The sequence below is a fragment of the Palaemon carinicauda genome, chromosome 7 (genome assembly GCF_036898095.1).
Source record: "Palaemon carinicauda isolate YSFRI2023 chromosome 7, ASM3689809v2, whole genome shotgun sequence".
In the NCBI taxonomy this organism is placed as follows: domain Eukaryota; kingdom Metazoa; phylum Arthropoda; class Malacostraca; order Decapoda; family Palaemonidae; genus Palaemon; species Palaemon carinicauda.
The window spans coordinates 168685918-168707582 of NC_090731.1; the positions used below are offsets into that span (position 1 = coordinate 168685918).

The 21665-nt window shown below is 36.9% G+C and overlaps 1 protein-coding gene across 1 annotated transcript in view; it reads left to right on the plus strand.

Annotated features, from left to right (window-relative positions):
* Positions 1–21665, plus strand: part of LOC137644143 (uncharacterized) — a 91065-nt gene that overhangs the window by 57997 nt on the left and 11403 nt on the right. The window contains exons 17-23 of the mRNA XM_068377125.1: positions 1797–1877; positions 2043–2242; positions 3285–3426; positions 4835–4947; positions 10883–11081; positions 17083–17263; positions 20017–20179. Coding sequence (XP_068233226.1) covers positions 1797–1877; positions 2043–2242; positions 3285–3426; positions 4835–4947; positions 10883–11081; positions 17083–17263; positions 20017–20179 — 1079 coding nt within the window. The remainder of the gene's footprint in view (positions 1–1796; positions 1878–2042; positions 2243–3284; positions 3427–4834; positions 4948–10882; positions 11082–17082; positions 17264–20016; positions 20180–21665) is intronic.

Below are 21665 nucleotides of genomic sequence, written 5' to 3' on the forward strand. Positions count from 1 at the left end.
CTTGCATACTAATTAGCACCAAGCCACCAGTTTCCACGCTCAGAGTGAGAATCAAATGATTCCTTTCCTTTCATGAGGTTAGTGAGAAAGAAGGGTCTTGGAGACCACACAATACCTCCCCAAAAATAAGAGAGGTGAGAGATCACTGTATGTCTTTGTGGGTGAGAATCCGACTTATCAGGAGACTCTGGATCCTGGCCCAATTGTGGCGATGGTTCTGCAGTGTGTTATTTCTTTGTAAACTTTGATGGGCCCGATCTATAAACTTGACCACAGCTTGGGACGTCATTCGTCTCTTTCATCTCGCATGACCCTAGGGAAAGGAGGAAATGGACCCGGTTGTTCTACTTTTGGAGCTAGTTTTGTTTTTGCCCTCTTTTCAAAAAAGACTTCAAGAGATATATCATCTTTATGTCGTCTCCTCTTCCTAGAGTGGGCAATATGATAAGGAGGTGTCGGCTCTCGTAGTGTGAGTCGGGCATTGTTGAGTAACCCTCTTTCCTGATCTTCCCGCTGTCTGATATGATGGTTGTGCAATTGTGGTTGAAGGTCTCTCTTTCTCTCTTCTGAGAGACTCGCACGTGTGGTTGGCCCATAGGCGTAATGGGAGACGCTCTTTGTGTTTGTCCTTTTTCGTGATTAGCAACTGTTACCCAGGACTAGGGATGACATCCCTTGTGAGTAAAGACAGGGCTGCTTTTCAACAATGCTGTAGGTGCAGGCACAGGGCTATAGCCCAAAAAACTGCTGCTTTCACTCCCTGATGGGTAAGCTGAGCCCTTGGAAACAAAATCTCCATCATAGGAGTCAGTCCTCTTTGTGAAGCAAAGAGGGCGAAGGCACAGGAGAGTGCTTTAATGGCATAGTGCGGTGCTTCTCTTTACATCACTGGGGTCAAGGTTACTACCTCAGGGTCTAAGGGAAGAGGAGAAGGATGGTGGTCTTGGTCTGATATGACCATGACAACTCAGTGGGGTGCTTTGAAGTCAATGGAACTCTGCCTTCCAGAGAAGGGGGTTTTCGGAACATCACACAAGTTGTTGATCTTCTTGATGAGTCCTAAGACCCTCAGGAAAAAATACTTCCTTAGGCTTGGTAGAGGTAGACTCCAAGGGTCTCACCTGATGAGGACCCGGAGAGTCGGTGATATGGTAAGTCTCGAGGACCCCAGGGAAAATGTCCTCTTTAAAGATGTTTTTTGTTTCCCTGGAAAAGGGAGAGAGGTAGGGGGACACATGAGGGAGAGGAGGTTCCATCTCATCCAGGGACTTTGGGTCTGGGCATTATTGTGGGGATAGCTTTTGGATTAGTTTTGATCCTCTCTGGTAAATAGTCTCTATAGGGGTGAGCCTGTATTCACCCATAAACTTTGGGTGCCCTAGTCTATGATGTTTTTTTTTTTTTTTTTTTTTTTTTTTTTTTTTTTCAAAATGATAAAAATATCCAGAATGTCTGTAAAATATGTCAAATATTAGATTTTCCCAAGAATCATTTGTCGAGTGTTTAAATTTCTACTCTAATTTATTTCAGTTATATGTATGGAATATTCTAATGATTTAGGATGTTACTGTACTCTGCCAATGTGCAATTAGATATGTATTGTATCTTGAAAATCATAATGCCAAAAACCACTTTGGATAGCACTTTAGTTTATGCTTTAATTGTAGCTTGTAAATTGCTTTCTTTCTTGAAATGGTGAATTTGCAAAGAAAGTATTAAATTATTGTGAAATAGTCCAATCTTGTAAAAGATATGCAGGTATTGATAGAAGTTTTCATAATGGTTTTTCTTTGCAGAAAGAATATCATCTGATACATCATTAAAGGTTTTCTTTGATGACAAGATTGAGTGTGATGTTAAAAAGACCAGTCAACCAAGTATGTACTATTTATTTAATTTCAGTTAGATTTTTGCATAGAAATTATGGATTATAGTACAGTATATATGTCTTATGATAGTAAACATTTCTCTCTAAATTTTACAAAACTTGATATGTAAAACATAGTATAATAATACTTTTTGTCTATTTACTTTATTTACAGAATATGGACGCATTCAATGGACAAAAAGTAATTTTAACGTTATGTTGAATGTTATGAAGGAATGGCGCCTGCTTTGCCATGACACATCAGAATTTGAAAGTCTGCTCGTTGCTGGAAGTCCTATTTGGAAAGACGTAGCATCAAGACTTAAATTTAGTTATAAGATCTCACCAGCTAAATGTCAAGAAAGATTTTCAATGGTAAAGTATACATCACCTTGAAAGTTCTTGTAAGGTAGTGAAAAAATATTGTAACTGCAGTTTTGATACCATCTGCCAGGAAAACCCATGATTATTCAGAATTCCAACATGTACCTTCTGTGATCTCTCGTTATTAAAATCAATTAACTGTTTCATTCTCAAACAACTAGTTTAAAAGGGATTTTGACAAGAAAAAATCTATTTCTGGGCTCGACCTGTGTCGCTTCGTGAAATGCTCCTCTAGCCCCATTTCTAAGGCATAGTTATTGCTAAATATACCAGAGAAAAAAGGATGGATGGAATGCCAGGAATAAACCCAGCTCGCTCACTCTTTGAGTGTCTGTATAGAAAACTGGGGCGGGATAGAACCACGACCATAGGTCCCTCACCAATTAGACCTCTCCCTCATCAACATCCCCCGTCTGCTGCCTCCTACTATGACTATCCTTCCCCACCCCCTTAACTCATTCCTCCATAGCACCAGCGTTGGTTAGACGTGTTTTGCTTTGCTCTGTGTTGTTTTGTGTTTTTGAAGATGTCCGACGTCTTAGAGATCTCTGCTCCCAAGTTGAGTATTATATTTGTCTGGTTGGGATTTCGAGTTAGCGACACTCATCTAACTCGTGTAAAGGTTGAACTGCAAAAGTCCACCTCCTCATTAGGAAAGGAATATAAAGTGATTTTAAGTTAAATAATTCCTTTCATTGACTATTTACTTTACTTTTACTTTAAGGGCTGCTTTTCTGGTCCTATATAGGAGGGGAATCCTACTCTCTACAGGACCTCCACAGTCATTTTATCATGTTCGTTCAAAAGCATTCAACATTTCACACTGTATATTGCTTGTTTATTGTCAAATCCACACTATCAAAGCACTTTGAGAAAAAGAAAGTCAAAAGATTGTGTAGTGATAGTATTGTATCCTTATTACAGAAAATGCTTTTCAGTGATTTTATAGATCTTGCAACTTAGAGCATTGACCTTTAGTGATTAGATGTACTTGAATTGCTTAGTAATATTGTAATGCATAATTATTTTTCAGCTTTGTCGTGAGTACAAGAGTGTTATAGCATTCAATTCTCGTCTTGGACCAGGTGAACCTGCAAAAATTGTGCCATATCAAGAACAACTTCAGGCTGTTTTAGCCCCGTTAATTTTTCATGAAGGTGAATTAGATCCTCGTGGTAAGTAATTCATATGTGTACGGTTGGTGTTTCTGTAATAAGAAGAAACCTTTTTTTCATAGTACAAATTGAGTTGTCAATAAGTAATAGAAGAGTAAAGTTGGTTTCTTATGTGTATAATTCTCACAAAAATGGGCTTCCTTAGTTTCTTGTCTGAAAAGAAGGTAGTCCTTTTTTTAGGTGGATTGCACATCATGAATAGTTATTGAATGATGGATGTAGAGGATACACATCTGGATGAAGGAAGAATGGCACGTGTTAGTGTAAGTTCGAAAATTCTTATGAAAGTGACTTAGTGGACCTAAGAAAAATCATTATGAGGCTAAAGACTGGAAATGCACCATTAATTAACTGATTGCAGGTAAGATGCTGTAGTCCATTGATAGTAGTGTTTAAGATGTTTCTATAAAAGAAGGCTTCATTTAGACGAGATGATTGTTCCTTTGTATAAAAATTTAGGCGAATGACCTAGTAGATATAATTATAATGGGATAGAATCTTTTGGTATACCTTACTGATAGTGTATATGGAATTTTTATGGAAAAAGTAAGATATGACAAAATGTAACAGCATAAATGCAAATTGAAATAGCAAGATTCAGATGGGAATGTTGGAATGAAAGTCAATAATTTGTATAGACATCATATTTGTGATTAAATTGGGGTAAAATTAAGGAAATTTTGAAGTTATAGATAAGCTGAAACAAGTGAAATAGCAGGATTTAGATAAGAAATTTAGAAGCAAACAGGACCATATAAGTAAGCTAAACTTGAAGTGTATAAGGAATAGTTTAGCCATCTTGTATGGAAAATAAGTGTAGATGTTGAATGTTGATGTTAAAAAAGGTTGAAGCAGGCTAGTATGTATAGAGCAAAATAGATTACAGGGATGGAAAACAGAAAGATAAGGTTAGTGTAAGAAAAAGAAGGGTAGCATAATGTTTTTGTCATGTGGAAAGTATGGTTGACAGTATATTAATGTGAAGTATTGGGAAAAAAGAGAGGAAGACCAGAATCAGAACAGAAGGCCATTAATCATGTGAGTTTTTACCCACTTTCATCTCCATACCGATCCAAGAGGCACTCATATTTATGCAGACTATGTAGTTAAACCTTATGACCTTTCTCCTATCTATTTATAAACAGTATGTAAAAAAAAAGGACTAGCTGTGACCAATGCCACATATTTACTGCAACTTTGTAAAAATGGTGTACCACACAAACTAACCAATGTATCATGCAGTCCGACAGTTATTTCTATTTTGGTGAAAGTTTATAATTTATTGCATAGTAATTTCAAAATTTATTTTACGCAGTTACTGTTTCTTTACAGTAAATGTAATTCAATGTTGTTTTGGTTCCAAAACCATAACCTAATTATAATTATATTGAGAATATTTCTTCAACAGATGAATGTGGAATAGTGGAAGATGTAGGAGGCTGGGGTCCTTATGAAACAGTGGAGTTGCTTTTTACTGTGAGAGAATTAGGTTCACATATTCATTCAGTGGATTGGGAAACAGTAAGTATATTTGAGTGCAATTAAAATGGTTAATGATGTAAGTCCTTATTGTCAGTAACTTTATTCATACACTGATACAAACCATTATCCTTTAATAGGAATATGATTTCAGCTTAACTGAAAACAGCCATTTGGACTATAATGAGGTACAGTGAACCCTCGCTACTTCGCGGTTCGACAATCGCGGATTCACCACTTCGCGGGGTTTTTCCATAACCCATATATATATACAAATCGCGGATTTTCCGGAAAATTCGAAAATACCGCGAAATCTGAAGACCCCCAAATACGATATTTTGTTACCTGTAATTCCATTAATACTGTAATTAGTAATATCTGCTCTTACTGATTGTTCATTGCATTACATATGATATATAATTCAGCACAGAAAGAAATAAAACACGAAAAGAGAATGTGATCATACGATAATTCAGTACGTAGTAAAATTAAATCGAACATGAAACGCAAATCAGATGCAGTCATACCATATTAGAATGGTGTGTACTGTAATGGATGTGCTTCTTTTCCATGAATCTTTTGTATGTATACGTACGTAGTACAGTACTGCATCCAATAATATTCTTTGTTGCAAAAATCACATTTCGAATAAGCGTACGAGAGAGAGAGAGAGAGAGAGAGAGAGAGAGAGAGAGAGAGAGAGAGAGAGAGAGAGAGAGAGAGAGAGGCGTAAAATAGCGTACGTAAATTTTTATTATTATTGTTATTATTATTATTATTGTTGTTGTTGTTAATAAAATTATTATTGTTATTATTATTATCATTATTATTATTATTATTACTGTACAGTATTATTATCATTATTTATTATTATTACGGTATTGTACTTAATCTACGTACGTTCAGTATGCGCGGGGCATCTTCTATGAGTAACCAACGCATCATAGTACTGTAAGACGGGTTGTGATTGGTTCAAGCGCTGATAGATGACGAATCAGAACTCAAGTTTTGTTATCTAGCCTGTGATTGGTGTTTTGCCCGCATCTTCTACCCGCAGCATCAAAGTTCTCGCGGGGCTGGATCGTTCACTTTCTCTTTCCGCGTATCGCTGAGTAGACGTTCTTAAGTTTGTGAAGTTTAATCTGTGCTGTGTGCGACTGTTTTAAGTTGAACTTTTTGTTGAACTTTCTGTTAAATCTTACTGTACAATGCCTCCCAAGCGTTCTGCTTCTAGTAAGGCTGGTAGCGAGCCTAAACGCCACCGAAGGATGATGACGATAGCTGAGAAGGTTACGCTTCTCGACATGTTAAAAGATGGTAGAAGTTACGCGGCCGCCGGCCGCCATTTTGGCATCAACGAATCCACCGTTCGCTATATCAAAAAGGACGAGGCGAACATTAGAAAGACGGCTGCAATCACCTTTAGCAGATCAGCGAAGCGAGTCGTTACAACGCGTAATAAAACGATCGTACGCATGGAAGGTGCTTTAGCTGTGTGGATTGCCGACTGCCGGAAGAAGAACATAGCCTTGGATACGAACACCATCCAAACAAAGGCTTTGAGTTTATATGAGAATTTTGCTGCAAAGGAACCTGAAGACGACGACGGCAACCATGCTGAAGATGATGATGATGCAGATGATCCTCAACCAGGGACATCCACTGATTCCCAGCCTCAGAAACGTTTTTCCGCAAGCAAAGGATGGTTCGCGAAGTTTCAGAAACGCTTCGCCCTGAAAAGCGTTTCCCTGCATGGGGAGTCTGCTTCCGCTGACACTGCCGCTGCTGAAACTTACGTGAACCAGACGTTCAAGAATATTATCGCCGAAGGTGGATACAAGCCGGAACAAGTCTTTAATATGGATGAGACTGGCTTGTTTTGGAAGAGAATGCCGTCGCGAACTTTCCTGTTCAAAGAGGAAGCCAAAGCCTCTGGCTTTAAGGCATTCAAGGATCGCGTTACCCTCGTGATGTGTGGCAATGCTGCTGGATTTTTGTTAAAGCCGGGGCTTATTTATAAGTCGAAAAATCCTCGCGCTTTGAAAAATAAAAATAAGAATCTCCTTCCCGTGTACTGGATGCATAATCCAAAAGCATGGATTACGAAGATGCTGACCTCCAACTGGTTCCACCAGTGTTTCATCCCGCAAGTCAGTCAATATCTCTTAGAGAAGGGCTTGCCATTCAAGATCCTTCTCCTTATGGATAACGCTGGTGGACACGCAACTGACCTGTCGCGTGAGGGCGTTCAGGTTGAGTTCCTGCCACCCAACACCACGTCATTAATTCAACCTATGGACCAGGGGGTTATCAGGGCGTTCAAGGCCCTCTACACGAAGAATACCTTGGCGGACCTCGTTGCGTGCGTGGATGCTGCCCAAGATGACGAGGATGAAGATTTCAACTTGAAGGCGTACTGGCGGCAGTACACCATAGCCACGTGCCTGCAGAATATTCAGAAGGCACTTCAAGAGATGAAACCTGCAACCGTGAATGCGAGCTGGAAGAAGCTGTGGCCCAATATTGTTTACGACGACAAGGGATTTACTCCGTCGGAAATCCAACACTCTGCAATACGGAAATCTGTGCAGTTGGCTGCCATAATTGGAGGTGACGGGTTTGGCGACATGACGACTGAAGACGTCGACGAGTTGTTGGACTGCCATTCCCAGCCCCTAACTGACGCAGACCTTGAAGACCTGACGAAATCGGCAAGTGAGGAAGAGAGTGATACCCAGGAAGAGACCCAAGAAAATGTCGAAGAAACGGGCTTAACATTAGAACGGCTTGCCAAGTTCTGCAACCATATCAAGGAGGCGAAAGAAATGTTACAAGAGTGGGACGAGGATATGGTTCGCTCGATGCAATTCTCCAACAAGGTCGATGACATCATGACTCCCTACAGGATGCTCTTGGATCGAAAAAAGAAGCAGCGGCAACAACTTCCGATCACAATGTTCTTCCAGCCTCGCAAAAAAGAGCCAGTTCCTCCTGCTAGTACGCCTTCGGAAGAAATTGAAGAAGTTTCCCAGGAAGAAGTTGAAGAGGTGTCCCAGGAAAAGACACCTCCGTCTGAAGAGACGTAAAATACTATCATTGACTGCACAGTAGAACACATCATCAGCTTCATCATCATCATTTCTACTGTGCAGCAAATTCATCGCCATCACCATTCAAGTTTTTCTTCAACTTCTTTCGTGGTGAGTACAGTAACAATCTTTATTTTTTACTTTAATATTCTTACTGCCTGTTTTATAGTTTAGTAATGTACGTACTGTATGCATTAAGTTAAAGGGAAGGTTTTAAAAGTCTACATGTTGTAACCTATCATATTTTTTTTGTTTAAAATTTACATTTACGTACGTAAAACAATCTCTCTCTCTCTCTCTCTCTCTCTCTCTCTCTCTCTCTCTCTCTCTCTCTCTCTCTCTCTCTCTCTCTCTCTCTCTCTCTCTCTCTCTCTCTCTCTCTCTCTCTCTCTCTCTCTCTCTCTCTCTCTCTCTCTCTCTCTCTCTCTCTCTCTCTCTCTCTCTCTCTCTCTCTCTCTCTCTCTCTCTCTCTCTCTCTCTCTCTCTCTCTCTCTCTCTCGTAAATTGTTTTCCTGCTTTGCTACGTACAAGTACTGTATAATTTATATTTGTAAGGTAACATATTTTGTAAATGCTTTTACTGTAAATACTGTATGTACTGTATCATTATTTATCACTATCATCATGCGCGTTAAATGCCTTGTTTGTTCTGAGCGTGGTTGTTTACTGAGCGTACACGCCGTCGTTTCAGGCGGCGTCATAAAGAAAAAGATTTCATTTGGAAGTCCTAAGAAAAATACGTAAACTAAAACATTGGTAATAAAAAAATCAACATACAGTACTGTATAATCAATATAATCGATGCAAAAACTAACCTATACATATATGTGTACACTAAATGAGTTTGTTTCTTCATTATGATCAGAGATGAACGTAAACAAAACATTGGTTGCCATTTTTTATCGTGCTTTTTAGGTGTTTAGGAAACGCATGATATAAAATCGCCTTTAATATTTGTGCCTGTTTTAGTTTAGGGTGCTGTAGTACATGCATTAAGTGTTCTGTACATTAAAGGGTGGTTTGTTAACAGTACTACGTACAAGGGAAGGTTTTAAAAGTCCGAATATACATGTTAAATAAATAGGTAAATATGATGTCACTACTTCGCGGATTTTCACCTATCGCGCCCGCGTCTGGAACCTATCTACCGCGATAAACGAGGGTTCACTGTAGTATTAGTTACTGGCACGTGGAGAGTATACGCTGTCCACCCAACAGTCAGCTATACACTTTACCTTTCATTTTGGACACAAGAGGTACAGACGAACTCTTGCAGCCTCTCTAATTTTGGCTGTTTTAATTTTCTTGTTTCTCGTTTAGAAATCAATAGGTGTGCAAACAGATTGTTGAATTTGAGGGATACAGTATATTAAAGGAAGAAGACAAAGATATGCAGTTGTTTTCTGGGTAAAGTGTAAATGTGATGGTTTTCTGTGCAAACCTGCTGTTGTACACATCATCCTTGTTCCTGTTGAGTTGCTTCATTCCCTCACTATTGTGGTCTCGAGCCAATGACAACATAAACCTAAGGAATTTTGCATTCCGTAGACATTGCTAGTGCTCTGCGGGAGGAAGGAGGTTTATCTGCTACCAAGTGTTTAAGGAAGAGTAGTGTCTGCCTTATTTTAACCATGAAGTGTCTTCCTGACCCTTGGGGAAGTGCCAGTAGTGGTGTCCCCTCTTAACGAGAGAATGCTTTGACTAAGTCATATTGCTCCAACATGTAATATCAGTTCCATGTTGAAGCCTTGCGATAGGCAATAGGGCTATCGAACCCCCTCTAAAGTGTGGTATTCAGCAATATGAACATCATTGGAGGTTCATAGAAATAAACAATTTTAATAATGAAATTTATTTCTAAAATTACATGTTCATATACATACCCACTTTTCTTCCCACTTAACTAGTAGCATGAAGAGAATAGGGAAGTATTTTCACTTTGAGACTGAAGAAGTACATGTGCAACATGTTATTGTTGTTAGACACTGATAAGTCTCATTGCTTTATTAGAGGCATTAGTACAGTATATTAGGAAAGAAGGCATGAAACTTATTTATTTTAGGGGGTAAGTTGACATTCACTTATTTAAGTGAGTATAGAAATAGGAAGTTGTATTGTTAAAATTCCATATATTTCAACCTGCTCAGTTTTTATTTAAGGAACCCTACTCATAAGTTCTTAGAATATAACTCATTTGGTTTGGTAGTTCCAACAGGAAGTAGGTTTGTCTGTTTTAGTTGGTAATGTCAATTTGGTAGATTAATCCTCTTTATCATGGGGCTTAGTAGCTTAATACCATTGAGCACAGAGAAGATAAGCATTTTTATTTAATTTTTTTTTCTATTTTCATTATTAACAGGGCTCGGTACAAATCTAAACCCCTGTAAAACCTTTTGAGCGTGGATTTCCAAGAATTTCTATATCCTAGCACTTTTATTTTGATTAGTTCCCTTTTCTCAAAAGGAGACTATGGCCGCCACCTTTCTAAGTTGCTGTTTATGCCATATAAAACCCTTTATATTTCTTTATTGCTGCTCTTTCAGTGTCTATTTAAAGTGAGACAGTTCTTAACTACTGAGGGCCTGTGGTAGACTGATTTGCATGTACCACCCTACCAGGAAGAGGGACAATTATTTTTTTTTTCTTATCACTACTTTGGAAGTATTTACAGTTTTGTACATCATGCATGAAAAGTTAATGTAGAAGTGCCATATTGGGTCTGCACGATAAATAATTTTTTCTTTTCCCGAAAGTTAAATCTTAACATCATTCTATTTCCTCATCCTGTAATTCCACAATTGAGACAAGTTTTGTTTGTCTATTTTGTATGTTATACTATACCTATGTTTCAATTGTGAACTTATGGCACCTGTAATTTTATTTGACAGGTAAGCCTATACTTGAATGCCAGTGGCTGTAGAGTTGATGCTGAAAGCTGTAAAAGGAGGTTTGAAACACTGTTCAAGGACTATGAAGTTGCTGAACGTCATAACCAAAACTGTGGAGTGAAAAATAGAAAACGGTCTCCTTATTATTTCAAAATAAGGTCACTTTTCATGAACTATGAGAGTTTTGGCAGTGAATCAGGTAATTTGCATTTATTAACCTTTACAACAAAAGACAGTAGTATCTCACAGTAATGTTCCCTTCTAATGGATAGGGATCTCTTTATCATTGTTTTATGTTAATCCTGTCCTTTTTTGTTACTCTGCACACTTTACATTCTCTGCCTGAATACTCATAAGACCTAAGTTTTCATTTATACTCCATGATCTATGGCTTCCTCACAGGAGGCATTTTGCAATCTCATTACATAACCTCTTCTGAAACTGATTACTCCTTTCCTTTCCATCTTGTGTTCAAACCATAACGGTCTACTTCCTAACCTCTGAACATTGCATTTTTTAGTTATGCTTTATGATTTAATCCTCCCAACATGCTACAGCAATTATTTTTGGCATTTTGGCATGTCTTCAGTATCTCATCTTTTGGCAATTCTGATGAATTAGAAAATATATTTTTGTGAGAGCTAGTGATAAAAGTTTCATTCTGTGAAAGCAATATATGCATTGTTGTTACCGGACAATTTATGCTTTTATCGCATTTTCTCACTAACAGTTCACTATTTCATTCAACTTAGAAAATAATCTTTAAATGGTTACTATGTAAATGAAATACACATCAAAAATTCCCAAATAGCTTTTTAAAGTAAAGTATATTTTTTCTGCTCTTTTAATGTTTAGTATATAATTAGTGTATAGTTGTTTGCTAAATGACTTTTCATAGAACACTAGACATCATGGGATTGCAAAATAATAATTTTAATTAGTAATTTTCTTTAATGGGCATAACATTCTTGTTGAAAATTATGGAAATTCCTTTTATATGTCCTCCATAAGGAAACACTCCAACTCACTGTAAGAGGCTTTGGTTCAATGTTTTGTTTCAATGGGATAAATAGGGTTTTGAAGATTAGTTAAATGTGGAGGATAAGAGATGCGAAACACAGAGGTATACTAAACTTGAAGGATTTGTATAAGGCAAAAATTGTATTTGAAAGTGACCTTCGAGTATGTAAGAAAGGTATTTAAGAGGATGAGAAAAGAAAAGACCCCAGTATTTGATGGAAGTACTAGTAAGATGCTTTAGTATAGTTGTGATAGTGAGATCAAATGGGTGATCAGGGCTTGTAGTGAATGTGAATGGGGTCCTAGTTTCAAAGTTATGAGAGAGTGGAACCGTTGTTCTTTTGTGAAAATATAGTCATAAGGTGACTGCAGGAATTACAAAGGTATAATGTTACTATACCAAAGAATGTGTATGGCAGGATTTTGAAGTAGGCATGAGAGTTAATGATTTGGTGTCAAAATGGTTATGAGTCAAGGCTGTATTATCTCCTAACTGTTCTACAACTTACTGATGAAGTAGTACAGGAGGACACAGAAAGGACAGGGAGTGTAAGTGCAAAGTTGTAGGATAAGAAAATGAGTCATGAATGGAATATGGAATTTTGGTGTTTGCAGATGATACTGCGCTGATTAAAAAGTTTGCAAGAGGGAAAAAATATAAAATTAAATCTCAGCAAGAACAATGGTGTATGAAAAACTGATAAATAGAGTAATGAATTATATGTTTGGTAAAAAAAATATGAGTGGCTGATTCCTTTCCATATATGGGTGTTAATATAATAAATGGGTGAAAGAAGAAAGAAAGAATATATGCTAAAGATTGGGAAGGGATTCTTGATCAAACTCCTTTGCAAAAATAAATTTAAGAGATTAATTTTTGATGAAAATTAAAAGGTTGAAGGGGTTTAGATGAACTGATTGCTTAGAATAGCCTTTGGTGAAAGAATAAATATGGATGAAATAGTGGCTTGGTCTCTTAAAAAAGAATGAGTGACAACAGGCTAGTAAAAGCTTATAATTCGGAAGAGATAGGAGGTGAAAAAAAAAGTCTTGAAAGGGTTAGATAGAGGCATGAGAGATGTATTGGAAAGGAAAAGTTTTAATATCAAGAAGGCAATAATCTTTTTGTAGGTTATAGTAACTTCCCCACAATGTGCAACAAAGAAAAAAAATTCACTTTTAAAAGTATATTTTTATGAAAGGGATGTAGGAATTCATAAAAAGTGTTAAAAAAATTAACACTGAAAATAATGGAGATTAGGCAGTTGAGGGTTGTAAGCTGGATGCCTAAGTTTAATCATGCTTAAAGGTCTGAGAGTCACTCTTGAATGACAGAGGCAAGGGATAGGACAATGCCCTAGAAATTGAATATATATATGGTACATAAAATAAGTGCCCAAACTCCATCTCTATCAGGACCAGGGAGTGGTAGGCAATGGCTTCTGATGACTAAGCAGATAGACTTGAGAATTTTTTGACTAGAGAACCACTCTTGAAATGCTTCCCAACCATATGTAGGGGACTTACTGTAGGGGCAAATGATGCAATGTGTTGGGAGATTTGATATTCTGCAGATGAACTTTCTGCATAGGTGCATGATGTAAATAATGTTTTGGAAGTGCACTGTACAGGGGTGACATTCATGATTTAGCAATTTAAGATTGAATGTCCAGTGAGATTTTTTCCCTTGTTAGCACCATTTTTAAAAATTTACTCATTGTTGGAAGTCTCACACATATGTAACTTATCTCAAGGCATAAACTTTTGCACATCCCTTCACTAAAACTGGATGAAGACAGTTCCGTAGAGAATAGTATTTTGTCCAGTAAGAACAGTACAATTGTATATGGAAAAAGCAAAGTAATACTGTAGTGTCCCAGATAAGGCTGGTAATAGGTTGGCCAGGTTACCAGCCACCCGTTGAGATACTACCGCTAGAGAGTTATGGGGTCCTTTGACAGGCTAGACAGTACTAGATTGGATCCTTCTCTCTGGTTATGGTTCACTTTCCCTTTGCCTACACATATACCGAATAGTCTGGCATATTCTTTACAGATTCTCCTCTGTCCTCATACACCAAACTCCACCGAGATTACCAAATAATTCTTCTTCAGCCAAGGGGTCAACTACTGCACTGTAATTGTTCAGGGGACAATTTCCTCTTAGTGAGGGTAGAAGAGAGACTTTAGCTCTGGTAAGCAGTTCTTCTATAGGAACACTCCGAAATCAAACAATTGTTCTATAGTCTTGGGTAGTGCCATAGCCTCTGTACCATGGTCTTCCACTGTCTTGGGTTAGAGTTCTCTTGCTTGAGGGTACACTTGGGCACACTATTTTATCTAATTTCTCTTCCTCCTGTTAAAGTTTTTATAGTTTATTTAGGAAATATTTTAATGTTGTTACTGTTCTTAAAATATTTTTTTCCCGTGTTTCCTTTCCTCACTGGGCTATTTTCCATTGGAGCCCCTGGGCTTATAGCATCCTGCTTTTCCAACTAGGGTTGTAGCTTAGCATATAATAATAATAATATGTCCTGTGAGCTGGTCTGTAATAAACCATTAACCAAAAATAACATTCAATCACAGAAGTGCACAAGGAATTAAATCCAAAGATCATCAATATTTTGAGAATTAAATGTGCATGGTATTGGGAATACAGCTTCTTACCTGATTTTTGTAGAAATCTTTATCTAATAATTTTCTAGCACCAAGTAAGTGTTCACAAAACATTATCTTAAAAAGCCAATCTACAGTTTAGTATTGTATTTGCAATTACTTTGGTAAACAATCTAGAATCCTGTATTTTAAATTTAAATTTAAACGATTTATCAAATCTAGAAATGCACTAATGGTCAAGTATTCATAAGACCAGCTCATGGCCATTCTAAATATTATTGATTTGTTTATCTTAAGTTTTAAAAGCTATTTTAAGTTATCCACAGGAATTAAATATTTCCCTCCAGAAATATAAAGAGTTTGATCACTATTGCCTACTTCAACAGCTAAAGGATATAAGGATTGAGTCTTATCAACTCAATAGATATAAAGATGTGCTAAAGGTTGGGGCCTACATAAGACCAGCTCATCGCCATTTTAAACATAATTCAACTGTTTATTTCTTTGAAGTTTAAAAGAATCTTTCCTGTTCTACAGGAATTATACAATATTTTGTCTTTCAAACAGCTGTTCAGCTACCAGCCAAACTTTTATATAATACATGTTATACCATTAATAAGTGGTTGCTCATGACTGCTTACTTCAGTGAGTGGAGGAATATTAGGATAAAGGCTACCAGTTTGATCTTGTACCTTGGAATCCAGTAATCTAAAAGGAGTGAACTGGATTGCAGACTTGTGAGGTGTTTCATAGTTGGAGGATCTGAAGTCATTTAAGAGCACAGGGCTCTAAGAGGGTTGATTGACTGTTATGCCCTGTACATTATTTGAATCCCTGCTGACTGATGCACTAGTACCTCTAGGTAAAACTTAAGAAATTCAGGTAGGGTTCAAAAGAGTGGGTTTGGCTAGAATCACTACATTGCCCGAAGACTCGCTGCCCTTTTTAGATTGAACATAAGAAGTCAAAGATGCAAGGTCTTATTTAGCTCATCACTATCAAAGCTTGAAAGTTTAAAGGCTGAAGTTGCATTATCATAATTATTCCCACTGTAATCAACTAGCCTAATCGTCTTTGGATATTTCCTTCAACTTAGTTTTCTTACATTTTGAAAATTTTATTCAAATTCCAACCATTTGAACATAATTTCCATAAGAGGAACAGCATGACTTCCACATTCTAACGATTATATAAATCACAATACTGCCCCTAGCATGAAACACAAAGAAATTGTGGATCGTGATTGTCTAGAAATAACTCCTTTGAACAATCTACCCAGTAATTATACCTTATAATATCTAATAACCTGAATTATTATTATTATTATTATTATTATTATTCCTTGCTAAGCAACAACCCTAGTTGGAAAAGTAGGGTGTCATAAGCCCAGGGGCTCCAATAGGGAAAATAGCCCAGTGAGGAAAGGAAACAAGGAAAAATAAAATATTGTAAGAACAGTAACATTACATTAATATTTCCTTTATAGACTATAAAAACCTGACAAATAAAAGGAAGAAAATAAGATAGTGTGCCCGAGTGTACCCTCAAGCAAGAGAACTCTAACCCAAGACAATGGAAGACCATAGTACAGAGGCTATGGCACTAACCAAGACTTAGAGAACAATGGTTTGATTTTGGAGTGTCCTTCTCCTAGATGAGCTGTTTACCATAGCTAAAGAGTCTCTTCTACCCTTACCAAGAGGAAAGTGGCCACTGAACAATTACAGTGCAGTAATTAATCCCTTGGAGGAATAAGAAATGTTTGGTAATCTCAGTATTGTTAGGCATATGAGGAGAGAGGAGAATATGTAAAGAATAGGCCAGACTATTCAGTGTATGTGCAGGCAAAGGGAAAATGAACCGTATCGAGAGAAAAGGATCCAATGTAGCACTGTCTGGCCAGTCAAAGAACCCAATTTTCTCTAACGGTAGTATCTCATCTCACTTTTAAAAGCCCATCTGGCAAATCAAAGCGCTATCGACCTTCAAAGTCAAGATCAATGAAGAGACTGATAGACAAAAGCAGTTTCAATGCTGTTGTTATTGTCATCCAATGCTAGATTGTCTCATAATGTACTAGATACGCAGCCATATTGAAAGTACCTGTAAAGTAAACTGGAAACTTTTAGTTTTTTGTGGTAAATGTCGATATACTTCAAGTTGAGCCTTAAGAGGGAAGCAATGTGAATATCAGGTTCATAGAAATAATATATGTTCACTTATTTCTTACAAACCTATTTACCATATACTGTACTGTAAAAGTGCTCTTCTCCCAGGTCCACAGTTCCTGTTAGCTTGTACTGTCATCATGAAATGTGAATTACAGTACTTAATTTAGCAGATACCTGAGAATTCATAGTGACCATATACAGTATTCTTGTTAGATCAACAAAAACTTTTTGAACTTTTGTAACTCTATAACCAAAATCTAAGGATTGAACCTTTTAACTCACTGACTAAAATCTAAGGCATGAATATTAATGGGCCAGTATGAAACAAAAGTGTCTTAAGTTTTAAAACTGTTGTTCAAGATAAAAGATGTTTATACATATCTTTTTTTTTAAGATCCGGCAGACATGAATGCAGTTATTGATGAATTGGAGTTGCAGAAAGTGGTGGTGCAGGTTATGAAAGTCATCAAAAAGAGTTTTTGTCACAGTGTCCCAAGAAGATCACTTTTAATATCTGTTGCTAGACTCCTTGATGAACACTTTAATTGCCCCTCTCCAACATTTACAGCCCATCAGTAAGTACAGCCTTCAATGGAAGAGCCCTTAGTTTTTAATAAGCTTTTTGAATTCTTTGTTTTAAGTACTGGTATTTGTTTGATTTCAAACGCATTACTTTAAACATAACCCATTTTGTGTTTCACATGAAATCTTAGTCACATCTTTCATATGAAGAAAGTTAAACTATATTTGGTAGGCTTTTGTATGCGCAAGTAGTTCCAAACGGCTAGCTCTCTCATCTCTTGTCTGCTAACTGTTTCATAGCTGAGATTCTCTAAATTTTGGACATGCCCAGAATTTCTATGTACCAGAATTTTATTTTCATTTTCCTTTCATTTAATTCTTCTGACGACTTCATCCTGTGTTGTGGTAGTGATCGTCTGTTTACAGCAGGAAAGTTTGTCAAGTACCTATTCTATAATTATTTTTCGTTTACTTCTTTAACTCATCAATTTAAATGAATGTTTATAAATTACTACTAGCAATGATCTACCATGTACGCTCAAATTTTTTAAGTTAACAAGGGATAGGTTCTCACATATTGCATTTTGTATATATTTATTCATATGTTCAGATGAAAATTTTTAGTGTAGGAATGTAGCGTAAAGTGGCTAATTATATTTTGAAGGTCGAGTGTGTAAGATTTACCCCAGCATCTGTTCAAGCTTTTTCAGCTTAGCTTATGATGTCCCTGCAAAGTACAGGTATCCAAGTAGGGGATATTAACATTGGTGCACCAATGTAGTACATTGTAGCAATTAATTTAGGTTCTTTGAAACCTTTATATATTCTACTTGTACCTGTGTTTGCTTTTCATTTTTCTACTTTGCTTTACAATCTCTCTTAACTTTTATTTCAGTTTAACTGCACGTTTTTACTAACATTGTACTTGGTTGCTGAATGGCAGCACAGGCCCCTGCGCCAGGCTATTGTATAGCACAAATTCATAAATCCAGTATAGCAAGGTGTGTTGCTTCACCTTGTAGTAACTGTGGTATTTCTCATCTAGTTTTACAGATCATTTGTTTGCTGTTTTTTTTTTTATTAATCTGTGACAAAATTTTTACCTGCAGAGGTGAAATTGTAATAAGAATTTATGATATTAGCCTATTCATGGATACAAACTCGTCTACTGTTTCTTGAACTACAATATTATAACTTTTTAAGTGGTTAAAACAGAAGTGAAAGAGCAGTCTCCTTAAAATAGTGCTCAGTCTTTGTATCCTGAGGTTTCATCTTCTGCCACTTCTGGTGCTAGTCCTGCTCAATGATCTGCAGCTGTGTTGCAGGCTTTCCATGTGAATCCTCCCTTAGTCTTGGTAATTCTGGTCCTTCTCAACCCATTGCTAATCCTAACCCAACCCCCTTTAGTTATTCAATAAGGGATCTTGACGTACAATGTACTCCAGTTTCGAAAGCCTCACACAGCGTCGAAATCTTTACATAATTTAGTTCCTTCTGGTGCTAAATCCTTCCAAATCCAGAATTCTAGTCGCTCGATAAGACAGCTAGATTGAGGCAATTGTCTTGTTTTCATCCTAATAATTATAGGGCATGAAGTAGAAACGTAACAAAACTCGAAGTATGATTGTAAGTAGGTTGAGGACAGTGACTCCTCAACATCCAGATTTGTGCATTGATGTTTCTTTATCTATATAAACTAAAATTGTAGGTGCGATTCTTGATTGCAAATTTACTTTTGAGAGATGCATTTTGGTCTTTTTCTTCTTGAATAGCAAAATAAAATTAGCATATTGAGAAAGTAGGGTTTTTGTATAATGTGTCAATGTTTAGGAATATAACAATGATATGTTTAAACTCTTGTGATATGTGGCATAGATTTTTCCCATGCTGCCACAGTGTGGTGGTGGTGATTCCCATAGAGTCCTGAACTGAAGGAAGATATTTCTTCCAGTGGCAGAAAAACCCTCCCTTCATAAGATTTTTAAGTAAGATTGGCTTCAGATATGCTAAGGTTAATGGCCGCACATTACTTTATGGAGAAGAGGGTTGTTGCCAAAGACCTCGCCATGAAAAAAAATAAATAAAAGGCTAGCAGGCCTCCCAAAACAATGTGTAGCCTATCATGAGGAAACTTGTGTAAATAAGAATTATTTGGTTAAAAAATTTTGGATAGACCCAACACCACCTACAGCCAATAGAGTACAACAGCCAACAGGGAAAGGAAGTCGCTTGATTCGTGTGTTCTTCATGATAGTACGAAAAATTACTTCATAGATAACATAGTTTGACTCACTATATATTAAAGTCTATATGAGAGAGAGATGGGGAGGTTTTTGGTCGGTAGGTAAGGAGTTATTACTCCAATATTTGGCCGAATGTCAGTACCCCACTCACAGAAATTCCAGAATCTGCAACACTTTCAACCAACTTCATCCTGCAGATGCACACCTGTGGCTGTATTCAATGTCCAGTTCTTCACCACTGGCTTTGCTTTCTTTACAGCAATGGGGTTAAAGAAACTTTGTACAGAGATGATACAGCATTGTATACAAATCAAATAAATAGGTATTACTGTACAGAGAAACCAATGTTTCTTCACAAAGTTTTTGAATTATATCAGCTACTTACCTAATCATGTCTAGAGTAGATTTTAACTGTCAGGTTACAGTATTGAGGATTGAAAGAAAACAGACAAATTACCAAAAATAAGGAAACTTTTATTTTTTCATTATGTAAAAGATGGACAAATTTTCAATTTTCAATTGATTCTTAACCAAAATCATAATTCTTTTCATTACATTTCCAGAGTATGGCAGTCCATGGTGCACCTACATGTATTACATAATAAAGCATTTGAAGATAATAAAATGATAGATATAGAGATGGATCTAGGTGAAGTATGGCTGAATCATCCAAGTCCTTTAGTTGCTTATAATCTTATAACATCGCCTGTATCTCATTGGAAACGGGTAAGTGAATAACATATACTACATTCTTATAGCTTAAATATAATAGTATTTCTTTATTTGTTCAGAATATTTTTTTTTCTCATTCAAGGACATATATAGTATAATAGTACCAATGTTGAATATGAGGTTTTGTTTTAAGAAAACACCAATGTTGATTATAAGGTTTGTTTTAAGAACCCCAAGGTTTGCATTTGCCATTACTGTATTACAGTAATGCCTCACAACACGAAATTAATTGGTTCCGTAATGGCTTTCGTAGTGATTTTTTTGTGTTGCGAGTCGCCTTTTACATGTATGTACATACATACATACATACATATATATACCAAGGCACTTCCCCCAATTTTGGGGGGCAGCAGACATCAACAATTGAAACAAAAACAAAAAAGGGGACCTCTACTCTCTACGTTCCTCCCAGCCTCCCATGTAAATAGCCTAATTCGTTCCAGACCCTACAAAAACACCACATTGATTATAAAAAGGATTTGCACCACTAAACAGTACTAAATGTATGAAAAGTACTGTATTTTGAATCATTTAATAATAAATTAGTGATTGATAATCTGTAGAAGTGTTTAATTAGAGCAAACAGTAAAAATACAGTATAGAAAATGTGGAACCTTACCTTTGGAGTGAGGCGATGTCCGAGAGCAAAGTGCTGGGCGGTAGAGGGGGATGAAAACATTTACAGGTGGCAGAAAACATCAACACTTAATTTTAGGAAATATTTACAACTGGCAGGAAATATTAATACTTAACTCTACGATAAACTTAATTTTTTTACTTTTTTTTTTTACTTTTTTGTATTTCCTAAATTTAATTACACTACACATTTTCTTCATCATTGCCACTTTTCTTTCGTTTCTTAGCTGGAACTTGGTCTGCTTCTACCGAAGACCTCTTTCTAAGATAATCGTCCAAAGAAGCTTGTTTCTGCCTGCTTCTTAAAATTTTCCTGAAATGACTCTGGCAAACTTCATTACAGTACTGAAGTGCACGACCTGTGAGAATGTTTTCTGGGTGTCTCTTTTCTACAAGAGCCAGCATTTTAAAGTAGCCATCTAGACCTTCCTTAATTTCTGTCGTTGTGTCATCATCCTCCCCCCACTGTACTTATCCTGAACGATGTTCACTCGCATGGCCTCCAAGTCCTTCAGATCATCCATTGTAAGTTCCTCTTGGTGCTCTTTGATAAGCTCACCAATGTCGGCCTCATCAACTTCCAGACCCATGGACTTCCTGAGTGTAACGATCTCGGCAACTTCAGATTGAGCAACAGGTTCAGGATCGTCAACATTTTCAGAATCGTCTTCAGCTTGGTCTGTGTGGAAGCTCGCGAAATCTCGTGTGGAGACGGCATCAGGCCACAGCTTCTTCCAAGCAGAGTTCAAGGTGCACCTCGAAACCTCCTGCCAAGCTTGATCGATGATTTTGAAGCATATGACAATATCAATATGCTCCTTCCAAAATTGACGAAGGGTGAGGG